Below are 14670 nucleotides of genomic sequence, written 5' to 3'. Positions count from 1 at the left end.
TTTACGCTGCCCATCCAACCTAACTGTCGGCGGGCAGGTGAAAAAGCCAAGTGGCCTTTACATTTTTTTAGGAAACCTCATCCACGAGCGGGATGAGGTTTCCTAAAGCTAACACAAATTAAATAAAAATTTTATTTTGAATTTAAAAACATGTCCCTTCTCATGTGACACAGTCACATGAGGGGAGATGTTTCATTAAACTTTTATTGTCGTTATTAATTTTTCTAATAAGTGCTTCAATCTTCCGGGGACTCTGCTCCGTGCCTCAAGGAGATTGAAGCAATCTTTTGCACGCATGCGTGAACTGCTTGCCAGGCCCACTCTCCCTCCCCCCCACCCGCACAGGTAGCGCTCAGCACTGCCGCTCGTGATCCATTCTGGGCGAGCCTTAATTGGCCCGCCCGTGTGAAGTCGTGGTGTGGAGCCGACCGCCCACTCCCACCAAGCCCACCCAACGAGGGAAAAATTCTGGCCATTATCACTACACCACCTCTATGACCTTTATGAAGCAGAAGTAAAAACCTAAATCGCCATTGCAATTTGATAACAGAACATTATTCTATCTTTTTCTCTCACTATCCCATCATATATTGAAATAACAGTACCATGTGTATTCCGTGAATTAAGCAAACTAATTTTGAGTTTCAAGCTGAAAGCTCTGTGTTTAATAGTTTGTAGCACATTCATATAATGCAATATAAGCCTACTGAAGATTTTTTTATTTAAGAATCGCTTTGTTATATGTTACTTCTGTGATCACTTCAGTTTCAAATGGGTAGGTTGGATACACAAGCCCTGCAGTCATCCTAGCAAAATCAGTGTGTCATATTGTATTGGAGTGGTCCAAATGCAACTGAAACAAAACCATTATGCCATACTTAAACTTTTGCAAGTGTGTGATTTTTCCTTTTGATTTCTTGCTCAGAAGGTAGTGACTCAGAGAGGCACAACTCATTTTTTCATTTTGCTACTTTCCCCAACTGGCTACTGATTTTTGATCTGGATTCTTGTAAGTCATTGGATCATGAACATTTCACAGCTAAGTCCAACTTTGTCCTGATCTAAGATGCAGACATGAATTTCCAGCAGGAATAACTGGATTATGATCAAGATTGTTTTTTCATTTGCTTACACCAGCATTTGTTGCCCATCTATAATTACTCTTGAGAAGGTAGTGGTGAGTTACTTCTTGAACTGCTGCAGCCCATGTGTGGCACACTTCCAGCTGGAGAGTTCTTGACTTGTGCTGTGTAGATAGTGGACAGGCTTTGGGAAGTCAGGAGGTGAGTTTACTTGCTGCTGGATTTCCAGGACAAGATTTAATGGGCCGCAGTGGATTTGCAGGCCCGTAGGGGAAGGGCATAAAACTATATAGATAAAAACAAAAAGATAAAAACAAAAAAACTGCGGATGCTGGAAATCCAAAACAAAAACAGAATTGCCTGGAAAAATTCAACAGGTCTGACAGCATCGGCGGAGAAGAAAAGAGTCGACGTTTCGAGTCCTCATGACCCTTCAACAGAACTGAAATTATCCAGTTAGCCTTCCTGCCAACCTGTTCTCAATTTTACAGGGGGCAAGCAAGGCCTAAGGAGGCCAGCCTGCAATCGCCCCAGTTGAGGTCCGTTAGTGGCCACCTCCCTTCCTTTCAGGCTCCCTTTCCCATTCACTGTCCCCCACTTCCTCAATCCCTTCTTTGCTGAGTTCTCCATCAAGACTCTCTCTTTCCCACATCCCAATCCACTCAGGGCCTTGCCTCCCATCCCAGCCATGTCACACCTTGGGACTTAACTGCATTATTGCTCAGGGGTTTCAACTTGTGTGACTGCCTATAGTCCCTGCAGTGGCCACTGTTCTGGTTGCATTCCCTGATAACTCTCTGGGTGGCGGGATGGAAAACCCCACCACCTGTTGCATCCTGCGCCCATTTCAGACCTGCTCTTGTGGCCACAGTATGTATGTGGCTGGCCCAGGTAAGTTCCTGCTTAATGGCAAGCACCTCGCCCAGGATATTGATGATGGGGGATTCTGTGTTGGTAATGTCTTTGAACGTCAAGAGGAGATGGTTTGATTCTCTCTTGTTGAAAATGGCCATTTTCTGAATTGATTAGTATGAATGTTACTTGGCGCTTATCAGCCCAAGCCCAAATGTTGTCCAGTCTTGCTGCATGTAAGCACAGACTGCTTCCATGTCCAAGAAGTTGTGAATGGTACTGAACACTGTGCAATTATCAGCGAACGTCCTCACTTCTGATATTATGATGGAGGAAAAGTCATTGAAGCAGCTGAAGGTGGTTAGGCTTAGAACTGAGGAACCTCTGCAGCGATGTCCTAGGGTTGAGGTGATTGGCTTCCAGCAACCACAGCCGTCTTCCTTTGTAAAAATTGGGAATACTGTTTCTGAGATTCCAGCTTCCTCAGCTGAATTTGATCTAACTAAACATTGTTCTCAAACCAGTCCAGCTCCTATACAATTGCTCCTAACCTAGCTCTAAACCACAATTCGCATATTTAGACCAATTCCTGCATCCAAGTTTATCTGCCTGGAGAGCTTTTCTTTTTTTCATTTTTTTTTATGGTACAATTTTTTTTTTGAAAGCTGTGCAGCCTGGAGACCAGGAAGAAATTAATATTTGGAGGAACATTGGATCCTGTGACTGAAGAAAAGCTGAAGTTAATTGAAAAGGAGGTTCAGGAACAAGAGACTCTTATTCAAGGCTACCATCAGGTATTGGAACAAAGATGTTGGTCTCTCTGCTATCTGAATGTTGTACTTGTGTTTTTATTTGGTTATTAAGTGGAAAAATTAAATGGTCATTTTTTTTTATAATGTCATTTCTTGTATCTGCCTCGTGCATGGAGTGTTCTGTTTATATTTTGCCTTCAGAATTAGTCTCCTGTTCTTAATTTGTCTAATTGCTTATTTTCAGTTTTCATTATTTAAAAATCATACTGCACACGACCTTAATCCCACAGTTTGTTTTCTCCCCAATTATATTTCATCAAAAGATATGTCCCAGTTACTGCCAAGTTTTTTTTTTAAATCTGCAGGGTTACTCACCCACCCCATTATGTTCCCGTAAATATAAAATTTCTCCTACTCCAAGGAAATAAATCAATGCAATTTTATTTGCACACTGCAATGCAACTTTCCACACCTCATGAATATTACTGACCTCAGGAAACTAATATGCTGCATACTTCCCTCCACCTTAAGGCTGTTAGTATGTGCTTGAGAAGCTTAACGTGATTGGATTTACTGTCGTCAATCCTGTTGTTTCTCACAAGCTTTCCATGTCAAATTTTATGTTCACATCCTGCCTTAGAAGACTGTTCTTTCTCTTGAACTCACCTGTTCTGTGTTATGTCTGGGTCTGGTACTGGGCCCTGTCTATGCTTCTTATAATATTCCAGATAGATTGCATTCATAATATTGAAACCATTCATCCATTGGATATTTAAATAATTTATATTTATGTAATCATCTTCGAGATTTCTATGGAGTATATATAAAATTGTATTTATTTAGCTATTGGATGCTATTATCATTTGTAGTTTTGGAATAGTTCATTAATGTTGTATTTATATATAAACAAAAGATTATGTCCACAGTGCTCCATGTCCCAGAGATATGATTGATTCAGGATGCACAAAAGACTCTCGAAGTATTATAGCAAATATAAGTACCAAGAACAAATCCCAATGTTCCAAAGCTAACTGTCATTGCAACCAAGCTTCTGCTTCCTTGTGATCTCTAAACTCAGCCACCAGGCCCTGATGCCTAGTCTTTACTGGCTAGAACCCCAGGTTACTTGAAACAAAACAGAGATGTATTGAGAGAAATCTAATACTTAGAGTGGCAAACAAGGGTAGCATGAATTAGTTTTATATATTGGAAAGCATTGAATGGCGAAAGGCCATTAAGATTTTTGGTTTTTTGCAGATATCTCATTATTCTGTATATGATCTATTTGATTTTGTAAGAAAGAAATTATAATGTGTAGGTTGGAAAAATCATGGTTCCATTAATATAGCATGTAAAGGAATTGTGAAAAATGATTGTGATGGACAACTGTTCTGCTGTAACCATGAAAATTGCCTTTGGACCCATCTTGTGTTTCTATATTTGTCTCATTATTATCCTGTTTTGCCTTGCATCAACATCTCTTTTCACATTCCTGCCGTTGCCCCTATCACACATCCCTATCACCCTTTTGTTCCTTTCTTGCCCCTGACAAAAGCATTATTTTTATTTTTGACTTAAGTATGTACTCGTTTTCTCTTAATAGCCATGGCTCACTTGGAACCTCACCTCTGAATCACAAAGTGCGGGTTCAAGTCCCAGTCCAGAACTTGAGCACAAAAATTAAGGTTGGAGTTGGCATCTTTCAGTTGAGATGTTAAACCGAGGCCCCATTTACCTTCTCAGGTAGATGTAAAAGATTCCATGGTACTATTTGGAAGAAGAGCAGGGTAGTTATCCCCAGAGTCCTGGTCAATAAATAACCCTTGATCAACATAAAAAAAGATTATCTGATCATTATCACATTGCTGTTTGTGGGATTTTGCTGTGCGCATATTGGCTGCTGCATTTCTTACATTACATAAGTGATTACACTTCAAAAAGTGCATCGTTGGCTGTAAAGCATTTTGAGATGTCCAGTGTTATGCAAAATGCTATATAAATATAAGCCATGTTTTTAGCTAATATTCGAAATGTTGGCCGGGATTTTCCAGCCCCGTCATGGACGGGACCTGCAACCGGCGAGGCGGCGCCCCAGCCAGAAGCACATTGACATGCGGCAGAACCATAAGATCCCGCGGTTAACTGGAAAGCAGTGTTTTATTTTTAGGTCCAGCACACTTATGTTCAAAAGTATTTTTGGGATTATAAGCTGCATTTTATTTGATGTAACAGGAAGGTCTTCTATTAGTACACTTAAGAACATGTATTATTTCAGGAAAATGAAAGACTTTACAGGCAAGTGAAAGAACTTCAGGCCCTTAATAAAAGAAATGAAGAGAAAATGTTCACAGAAACACAACACTTAATGGCTGAAATGCACCGACTAAAGTAAGGCTTTTAAGTATGCTGTTTCTAAAAGTTCATGTTTGCATTAATGCTTTCAATTCCTAAATGACTTTAAATAAAGCAATAAAAGCAATAAAACCAGATACTTTTTAAATATTATACTGCCCAAAAAAACACTTGCATCCTTGCAGTGGAACCCTTTGAAAGGCACATAATTGCTCCTGAAAGCTGTTGCAAGCTGCCCTCACCTCACTTCTTTGAGATGTGCATTATACTTATATTGCTACGTGTTTCTATTATGATGCATTTGATAGCTGATCATTCTGTGCACTTTCACTTCCCATAATGGCTTTTTGTTCCGGTTAAAATTGCAGTTAGAATATATGTGCATTTTTCTTAAAGAACAAAAGACTTTTAAAATATAGACTGCCATATTTTCTGTTTGGCATTTTACAAGTTTTAGAAAGGGAAAATGATACAAAGGCATATCTGCCATATTAACAAGGATAAAAGATAATAAAATATGAATCTGATATGCTGCTATGTCTTATATGTATATATCATTGTCATTCATTAATTGAATCTTGTGATGTGACTTGTTAAGGCGTTCTTTGTCCCTATTTTCCCTGGTTCGATAAAACTGACCGACATGCTTGGCTACTTCAGAAGGCATTTGGTTCAACCATATTAAATTGGGACTGGGGTCATGTATTATCCATGCCAGCAAGAAAAACAGGCTTAATCCTTAAAAGAAACCAGGAAACCAATTTGGATTTTGTAACAAATAAACTGTTACTGACAGCTCCATGACCTCTTACTGATGACTGCTTTTCTTTCCCAGATTTTTTTAAAACTGAATTAAAATTTTCATGATGGAAGTTGAACTTTCATTCTCTGGATTATTAATTCAGTAACTTAATCACTATACTATCCTACCCTTTTATGGTTAATCCACTGCTACAGCATTTTGAGGTTCATGCAACAACTCAATGCATAGGTTCATTGTTGGTTGGTTTTACAGAAACTGTGATTGGCTGATATATTGGCTTTCCTTAAATTATCAGGTGACTGAGCCACCAATTTTTTGATAATTTTTCCTAAATTTGGTTTAAATTCTTTGAGATTTTTGAGATGTTCTGTATTAATAGAGTCTATTGAACTCAACAGTATTGTGTCACTTCTGTTTGCTCACGTTTTTTAAAACATTGAAGAGTAGATATTCACCTCGGGTGTTGGCACAGGTGATGTCTGATTCGCAGCCTGTTATATGCAGCACATGATATTCGCTTCTGCAATGGAACTGAATATCAGGCATTAGGTATAACGGACAACCAGGCTGATGTATCCTGTTTTGCACTATTGTCCGGGACAAATTTCAGTCCCTGAGTTATTTTTGGTTCTTAGAATATAACAACACTGGCAGGGTGGTATTTATTACCAAGTCCCTGTTGCCCCAAGGGCACCAAGAGTCAAGTACATAGCGTGGAGTGGGGTCTTCTAGGCTCAACCAATTAGAGATGGCAGGTTCCCTTCCATGAATGGCATTATGATAGACAGATAGCTTTCTGGGGCATCCTCTTGTTCTAGTCCACAATTTATCACATTTATTGAATTCATTTTCACAACTTGCCATTGAGGGATTTGCTAGTCAACTATAAAATCACCAGGCTTACAGTGTGAAAGAAAGAACTTGCTTTTGCTTTGCAGATTTCAGCCATGGCTCATTTGGTAGCACTGTCACCTCTGAATCAGAAGGTTGTGGGTTCAATTCCCCTCCATGACTTGAGCACAAAAATCAAAGCTGAAACTTGTATCAATGGTGCTATCTTTCAGATGAGACATTAAATTAAGGCCTCAGCTGCCCTTTCAGGTGGACACAAGAGATCGCATGGCACTACAGTTCCATCATTACAATCCTGCATTAGTATTCAATATCTTGTCCAATAAAGGAAAGCATCCCATATGCTTTCTTTACCACATTGTCCACATGTTGTGCCACCTTCAGGGACCTGTGGACATGCACTCCAAGGTCTCTCGCTTCCTCAACCTCTCTCAATGTCCTACCGTTTATTGAGTATTCCCTTGCATAGTTTGCCTTCCCCAAATGCATTACCTCACACTTTTCTGGATTGAATTCCATTTGCCACTTTTCTGCCCTCTCAACCAAACCATTGATATAATTCTGGAGACAACAGCTATCCTCTTCACTATCAACTACACAGCCAATTTTTGTGCTACCTGCAGATTTCCCAATCATGCCTCCCACATTTATATCTAAATCATTTAATGTATGCAACATACAGCAAAAACATCTATTGACCATTACCCTTTGTTTCCTGTCGCTCAATCAATGTCACAAAAACATTTTCTGGTCATTATCACATTGCTATTTGTGGGAACTTGGTGTCTGCAAATTAGCTGCTACACTTCCTGCATTACAATAGTGACTACGCTTTGAAAGTACTTGATTAGAATGCCCTGTGATCGTGAAAGGTACTATATAAGTAAAAGCCTTTCTTTCTTTTCATTTATATAGTGCCTTTCATGACCTCAGGATGTACCAAAGCACTTCGTAGCCAATTGAGTACTTTTGAAGCACAGTCACTTTCATAAGGTAGCGAAACATGGCAGCCAATTTATGCATGACACAGTCCCACAAACTAGCTACAAAATAAGTCAGCAGATAATCTGTTTTAGTTATGTTGGTTGAAGGGTAAATGTTGGTCAACTTCCCTGTTGTTCTTCAAATAGTGCCTTGGGATCTTTTGCATTCACCTGAGAGAACAAATTTGATTTAACCTCCTATCCAAAATATAGCACTTCCTCGGCACTACACTGTAGTGTCAGCCTGATTTATATGAGTGGGGTTTGAACCTATGATATTCTGACTGAGAGGTGAGAGTGTTGCAACTGAGGCAAGGCTGACACCTTGAAGGAAGACAAAGCATTATTGGCTGATTCTATCCATTTCTACGATACCTGAAATATATTGTTAAATTTAAAACAGTCACTGCATATGTGTGAACAAATTGGCAGTTTTAGCCAAGAGTGCCTAGCTTTAACTGTATTTAAAACATATCCTAAGGAGCAAGTCTCTCTTTAATTTCTAAGACTGCGTTTGAAAACAAAAGTGTAATTTTTTGCCATTTTCCTCATTAGGGAGCAGTCGAACAAGAATAACATGAAGCAAGCATCAGTCAGTGATGCGCAGTTGTCTGAGCAAATTAAAAATCAGACAATAACTGACCTGCTTTCACAGTTGAGATTAACACAGGTAAGTACTTGTCTCAAAAGATGATGCACATTTCCACAGATAAGTAAAGTTTTGTTTGTAATGTACAAAAAGCATGATGCGATATGTTATTAACTTTGTAATTTCTACGTCACAACATTTGAAAAGAAACTGGCTCTTGGGACCTCACTGGGAAGGGAGTCAGACCTGGTGGAGGAGGTGAAGAGGTACTGACTAGATATAGTTGGTCTCACCTCCACACATGGCCCAGAATTTTTACCTCGTCGGGTGCGTGCGTGCCTGACCTGAATGAGCGTAAAATGATGCGCGAGCAAGCATCCCGACGTCATCGCGCACTTACGCGATATTTCGGGCGCGTGTGGGAGTCGGCAGCTTGCCCGCCAACAATTAAAAGGTCTATTAAGGCCATTAACAATCTAATTGATTTTATTTCGTTGCCCGTCCAACCTTGTGGTTGGTGGGCAGGCAAAAAGGCCAAAAGGCCTTTGCATTTTTTGCGAAACCTCATCCACGGGCAGGATGAGGTTTAGATCCGTCATTAAAAAAAAATAAAACATTTTCATACAAATTTCTATCATGTCCCTGCTCGGAGTCACATGAGAGGACATGTTTTTTGACATCTTAAAATGCTTTATTTTTATTTTTTTATATCTTCATCTCCCTGAGGCAGCTCTGTGCCTCAGGTAGCTTTTCCTGTACGCACTTGCACGCATGCGCGAAATTCCCTGCTTGCCCACCTCACCAGCACCCCTCCCCCAACCCCCACACAAAGGCAGCGCAGAGCGCAGCAGCACGCATTTCACACTGGGTGGGCCTTAATTGGTCCACCCAGCATGAAATCATGATCCGGTCCTGATCTCAGGTGGCGATTGACTTCCCAACCGTGCCTGCCCGACGAGGTGAAAATTCTGGCCATGTTGTTGGCTCTGGAATCAAACTTCTCAATCTAGGGTGGTCCCCTCCATGAGAGGCCCCAGGAGGGTGTGGGGATACTCTCAAGCCCCCGGTTTGCCCCCAGTGGATGAGAGGGTCATCTCAATGAGGCCTAAGGTGTCAGAGAGGAAAACTTCGACTCTTGTTTGCGTTTATGCGCTAAACATCAGCTCACAGTAGTTGGCTTTCTTAGATGGTGCTCGATAGGGTACCATCTACCGACTCTGTAGCTTTCCTGGGGGACTTCAACGTTCACAAGGGGAAAGGTGAGGATACCTGGAGAGGAGACGTTGTCCGTTAGTCGAACCTCAGATTCAGGAGGAACAGTGCGGATTCTGCCCTGGCCGTGGAACAGTGGACCAGTGCTTTGCCCTCTCACGGAAATTTGAGGCTTCGTGGGGGTTTGCTAATCTTGTCTACTGCTGTTTTATCGACCTGGAAAAGGCATATGACTGCATTCCTCGGGATATTTTGTGGGAGATGCTGTGGGAATATGAGGTGCTGCTTCTGCATGCTATAGGTCCCTCTATTCGCGCAGCAAGAGTTGTGTCTGCACTCTCGGCATTAAATCGAATTCGTTCAAGGTGGACGTTGGACTTTGCCAAGTGCGCGTCCTGTTTCCACTCCTTCATAATTTTCATGGACAGGATATCAAGGCGCAGCCGAGGTATGGAGAGTATCTAGTTTGGGGATTAAGGATGTCATTTCTGCTGTTTGCAGATGATGTTGTGCTTCTTGCCTAATCCAACTGTAATCTTCAGCACGCACGCAAACGTTTCACTGCCGAGTGGTTGAGATGTGGATCAGCACCTCCAGATCTGAGGTCATGCCTCTCTCCCTGAGAAGAGTGGGTTGCTCTTTCCAGTTGAAGGGGGAAACGGCTTCCCTTAGTGGTGGAGTTCAAGTGTCTCAGGATCATGTTTGCGAGTGATGGCAGGGGGGAGCATGAGATTGACCAGCAGATCGGTGCGGTGAAGTTCCGCTGGCGCTTTACAGGTCCATGGTGGTGAAACAAGAGCTGAGTTTTAGGACAAAGCTGTATGTCCCCATCCTCGCCTATGGTCATGAACTGTGGTTAATAACTGAAAGGATAAGATTTCAAGCGGCGGAAATGAGATTTCTCCACAGGTTACTGGGTGTACTCTCTGGGACAGCGTGAGGACTCCGGCAATCCAGGAGAGCCTCGGAGTAGAGTCACTGCTCCTCCGGATTGAGAGGGGCCAGTTGAGGTGGTTCAGGCATCTGAAAAGGATGGTTTCTGGTAGGCTCCCGCTCAAACTGTACCAAGCAAGGCCCACTGGGCGGAGACCTCGAGGATGACCCAGGACATGTTGGAGGGGTTACTTCTCTCGCCCCTCCGACTTCAGATTCACCTGCCCCTCTTTAAGCTGAACCACCAGTCCATAGACTTGCTTGACTGACTGTAGATCTCCTTCCTGACTATAGACTTGCCCGCCCAGCTATAGACATGCCTGCCTGGCTATAAACTTGTCTGCCCGACAATAGACTCGCCTGCCTAACTGTAGATTCGTCCGATTTCACAAAAGCCCGCCCGACTTCACAAAAGCCAGCCCAAACGCCTGGGAATCCCCCAGGAGGAGCTGGAATCTGTGGCTGGGGAAAGGGAAGCCTGGTCGGCTCTGGTCAGCTTACTGCCACCTTGACCCCCACCAGGAGGAGTGGTGTGAAAATTGATGGACGGAACCTTTGAAAAGGCCATTGTTATATCAGCCCCTGATAGCCACAGGGTTGGCGCATACCAGCATAAATGTAGAGATGCGCCACCAAAGTTCGCAGGGTCAAGGTAAGATTCCTTTGTTATTCTAACGGAGTGCACCTGAGCCAGTAGGAACACTTTAGGACATAAACCATAGTAGAAAGACCAGAAAATTGGTTACAGATGCTGGTTTCTTCCCTGAGGGTGGTTGGAATAGGACTAAGGGGGCAGGATCCTCCTCAGAAATAAGTTGAAAAGTGCCTGTGGGAGCCAATATTTGGGAGTCTAAGTCACAACTCTGGACTGTATCCCACACGTGGGCTCCACATTCACTGTTTGCCAGGAAGATGTACTTCATTTCGGCTTGTGTAACTCTGCCAGGAACCTCTGAAGGCTGGGAATATGATCATTAATGATATAAAGGGCTGGATTTTACATCCCCCACCTGCTAGGTGTGTTTTTGGAAGGGGGGGTCACATAAAATACGAGCAGTGGCAAGCCCACCCCTTTCCTCCCACTCCTGAACTGCCTTCCATAACATGGTAGGTGGGAGGGCACTGATATTGGCAGCCATATTTAAATAAGTAATTAAAGGTCAATTGAGCTGGACAACAAGCCAATTAACCTGCATAAAATGCTGCCCATGCCATATTACGGTTGACGTGGGCGGGAGTGGGCAGGCCATTTTTTAAAAACATTTTTTAAAGGTGGGATGGAAGTGGGGGGCATAGCATTTGGGGGAGTGCCCTTTGCGCATTGGGACCCCTGTTACCCCCCCACCCCCTTTTGTTCTCACCCTACCCAGCTTCCAAAATGGGCCCTTCCATCCCCTGCCACCCTCCATACGATGCCTAAACCCGCCCCATCCAAGACCCCTGACTTACCTGGGTGCAGATGCCATGGCTGCCTTCTCTGTGGACCTGCTTGCAGTCCCAGCAGCTCTCACTATTCAGTTCTGGGGTGGTTGGGCAGAATTTCCTCCCACTGCAGGGCAGGCTTCTTTTCCGTGCGCCGGCTATTGGCCAACTCTTGTGATGGGGGGATGGGGAAGCTGGAGTGAGATCGAGTTGCCCCACATCCCTCTTGTGTTGACACTGTTGGAGGCCAACTGTGGCATCAGCGATGGAGTTCAGCCTGCTTAGCAGTGCAGGACTGATGTCCAGCACCAAGGTATCTTTAGCGGCTGCCATCCTGCCAGTGTTGACCTCGGCGCGTCAGCATAACAGCACAAACACCTCGGACTTAAGGCAGACAGAGTCCTCCATCGTCCCTAGCAATCTGAGGAGTGCACCAGACATCCCTTCCTGATGTTCCCATGATTGTCTTTGTCTTTGCCATTCCCACAACTGATTGAGGACTGAGTTAAGAGCTCATCACCTGACTCAGACTCAGCAGACTTCTTTCCTCCAGCAGCCCTTCCAGTGCCGGCAACCTCAGATGTCCCTGCCTCTGCCTGCTGTGGAACAGATTGTGTGCTGTGCTCATTAGATTGTGATCTAGGTCCCACCGAGTTGTGTGTTACTGCACTGGTGGAGGGTGTGGGTGAGTGCTGTGACAGGTCTTCAACGATGCTGTCCTCAGGGTCCTCATCCAAGGTGCTCTCAACGCTGGGGTCAGGGTCAAGGTTGCCTAAGGGTGACGTGACAGATGTGCCTAGGAGAGAAAGTGGAGATTATTAATGCTTGGCAGCTGAATTACACACACAACTGTGACTGGGGAATGACCTGGTGCAGGATCCTGACATGGATGCTTGCCGCCGCCCTCATCATCATCTCAGGAATGGCCCAGCCAGCTCCAACGCGTGAGGACCTTGATACCTGGCATCCCATCCCCCGGTCTGGGACCTCTCCCGTTGATAGTGCACGACCTTGTCCTGCGTAAAGACAGGTGGAGAGAGTATGAGCAAGGCACATATGAGGCCAAATGAGAAGGAAGCCAGGCATGCGTGTGTGCTGAGTGGAGCCATGGACGGGATGAGGAGGCGATCTCCAGAGATGAGGCCAGATGAAGATGTGAGGGCATGTGAGAGAGTGAATGGTGATGTCCCTTGAGCTGGTAGTGAGTGAGGTGCCAGTGAATGTGTGATGGGCTTGTGGGTGGGTGAGTTGAGAGTGATGAGATGGTTGACTCACCCTGGCAGTATGGATGAGTTATTCATCCTTTTGCTACATAATATGGCTGACCTGTGTGCAACGTCGGCGCTGACCATCGTTATCACCGCTTCCTAAGCGGGAGTGGTGAGACTGATGGGCCTCCTGCGGCCAGAGCTGGGGTAGAGGACATCGTGGCAGAATTCCACTGCATCCAAAAGGCATTCCAGGTATGCATCATTGAATCGGGGGAACTGCACGCTTCTTGGCTTTTGAGGCCATGGTTGGAATCATCCCAGATTTGCAGCAAGCGCTTTACCATTGTGGCTGGTGGGTAAAATGTAGTTTTTCACGTCCGCTAACGCACTTACTGCAATTCTGGGATGATTCCTGCATATCTCTGCATATTCTAACTACAAAATGAATCGCATCACATTTCTCTGCATTGAACTTTATCTGCCACGTGTCTACCCATTCCTCCAACTTGTCTCTGTTCTTTGCATGTTATACACCAGTTCACAATGCTTCCAAATTTCATATCATCCGCAGATTTTGAAATTGTGCTCTGTACACCAAGGTCCAGGTTATTGACATATACCAGGAAAAGCAAGAGTTCCAGTGCTCACCCTGGGGAACTCCAGCTCAAACCTTCCTGCAGCCTGCAAAGCATTCATTAACCACTACACTGTTTCCAGTCACTCAGCCAATTTCATATATAGGTTCAACTATCCCTTTTATTCTGTGAGCTATAACTTTGCTCACAAGTCTGTCGTGCTGCTCTGTATCAAATGCCTTTTTGGAAGTCTATGTACACCATATTAACAGCATTTCCCCCATCAGTCCTTTCTTGCTTATTTCCTACCTAACACCCTAAATTCTGACTGCAGGACCACGACTGCTGGCTGTTCAATCTCTCCCCTCAGAATGCTTTGCAGCCACTCAGTGACATCCTTGACCCTGGCACTAGGGAGGCAGTACACCATCCTAGATTCATGTGTGGTTGCAGAAAAACCCTAACTATTCCCCTAACTATTGAATCAACTATCACAATTGCTCTTCCAGTCTTCTTTGTATGCCATTGTACAGCTGAGCCACCCATGGTGACATGTACTTGGTTCTCACTGCACTTCCCAGATGAACCATCACACTTAACAATGGTTGGAAATTGGGATGCACTCAGGGGATTCCTGCACTAACTGCCTGTTTGTTTTTGACTGTCTGGTGGTCACCCATTCCCTCTCTCTTTGTATACCCTTAAGCTGTTTGGGTGACCACATCTATAAATGTGCTATCTATGAAGCACTCAACCTTCCAAATGTACTGCAGTAACAGCAACTACTGCTCAAGTTCTGAAATCTGGAGCTCCAGCTGCTGCTCCTGACAACACTTACTGCACAAATGGTTGTCCAGCCCACAGGAAGCATTCTGGAGTTCCCACATAGCACAGGGTGTACATTCTCAAGGTCATTTCTCTATTTATTAGTTAACCTTGCTGCTGCCAGTAAACTTTATCAATATTAATAAACCTTACAACAACTAATAAAACTTACTGATAAATCTTACTAATACTTAACACATCTTACTAGTAGTAATAAACCTTACTTAAAAATAAAAGAGAATACTCACCAGCTGTACATTTGCTATT

At 43.7% G+C, this 14670-nt stretch overlaps 1 protein-coding gene across 5 annotated transcripts in view; it reads left to right on the top strand.

The window, feature by feature from the left end:
* cep162 (centrosomal protein 162) overlaps positions 1–14670 on the top strand; it is a 137491-nt gene that overhangs the window by 80396 nt on the left and 42425 nt on the right. For all 5 annotated transcript variants that reach the window (XM_041188619.1, XM_041188618.1, XM_041188616.1 and 2 more), the window contains 3 exons: positions 2600–2728; positions 4962–5074; positions 8192–8306. In XM_041188619.1, the coding sequence (XP_041044553.1) occupies positions 2600–2728; positions 4962–5074; positions 8192–8306 (357 nt within the window). The remainder of the gene's footprint in view (positions 1–2599; positions 2729–4961; positions 5075–8191; positions 8307–14670) is intronic.

Source organism: Carcharodon carcharias, chromosome 5 (genome assembly GCF_017639515.1).
Source record: "Carcharodon carcharias isolate sCarCar2 chromosome 5, sCarCar2.pri, whole genome shotgun sequence".
NCBI lineage: Eukaryota > Metazoa > Chordata > Chondrichthyes > Lamniformes > Lamnidae > Carcharodon > Carcharodon carcharias.
The sequence above is the reverse complement of the archived record's forward strand: the minus strand, read 5'-3'. Positions and strand labels throughout refer to the sequence as shown.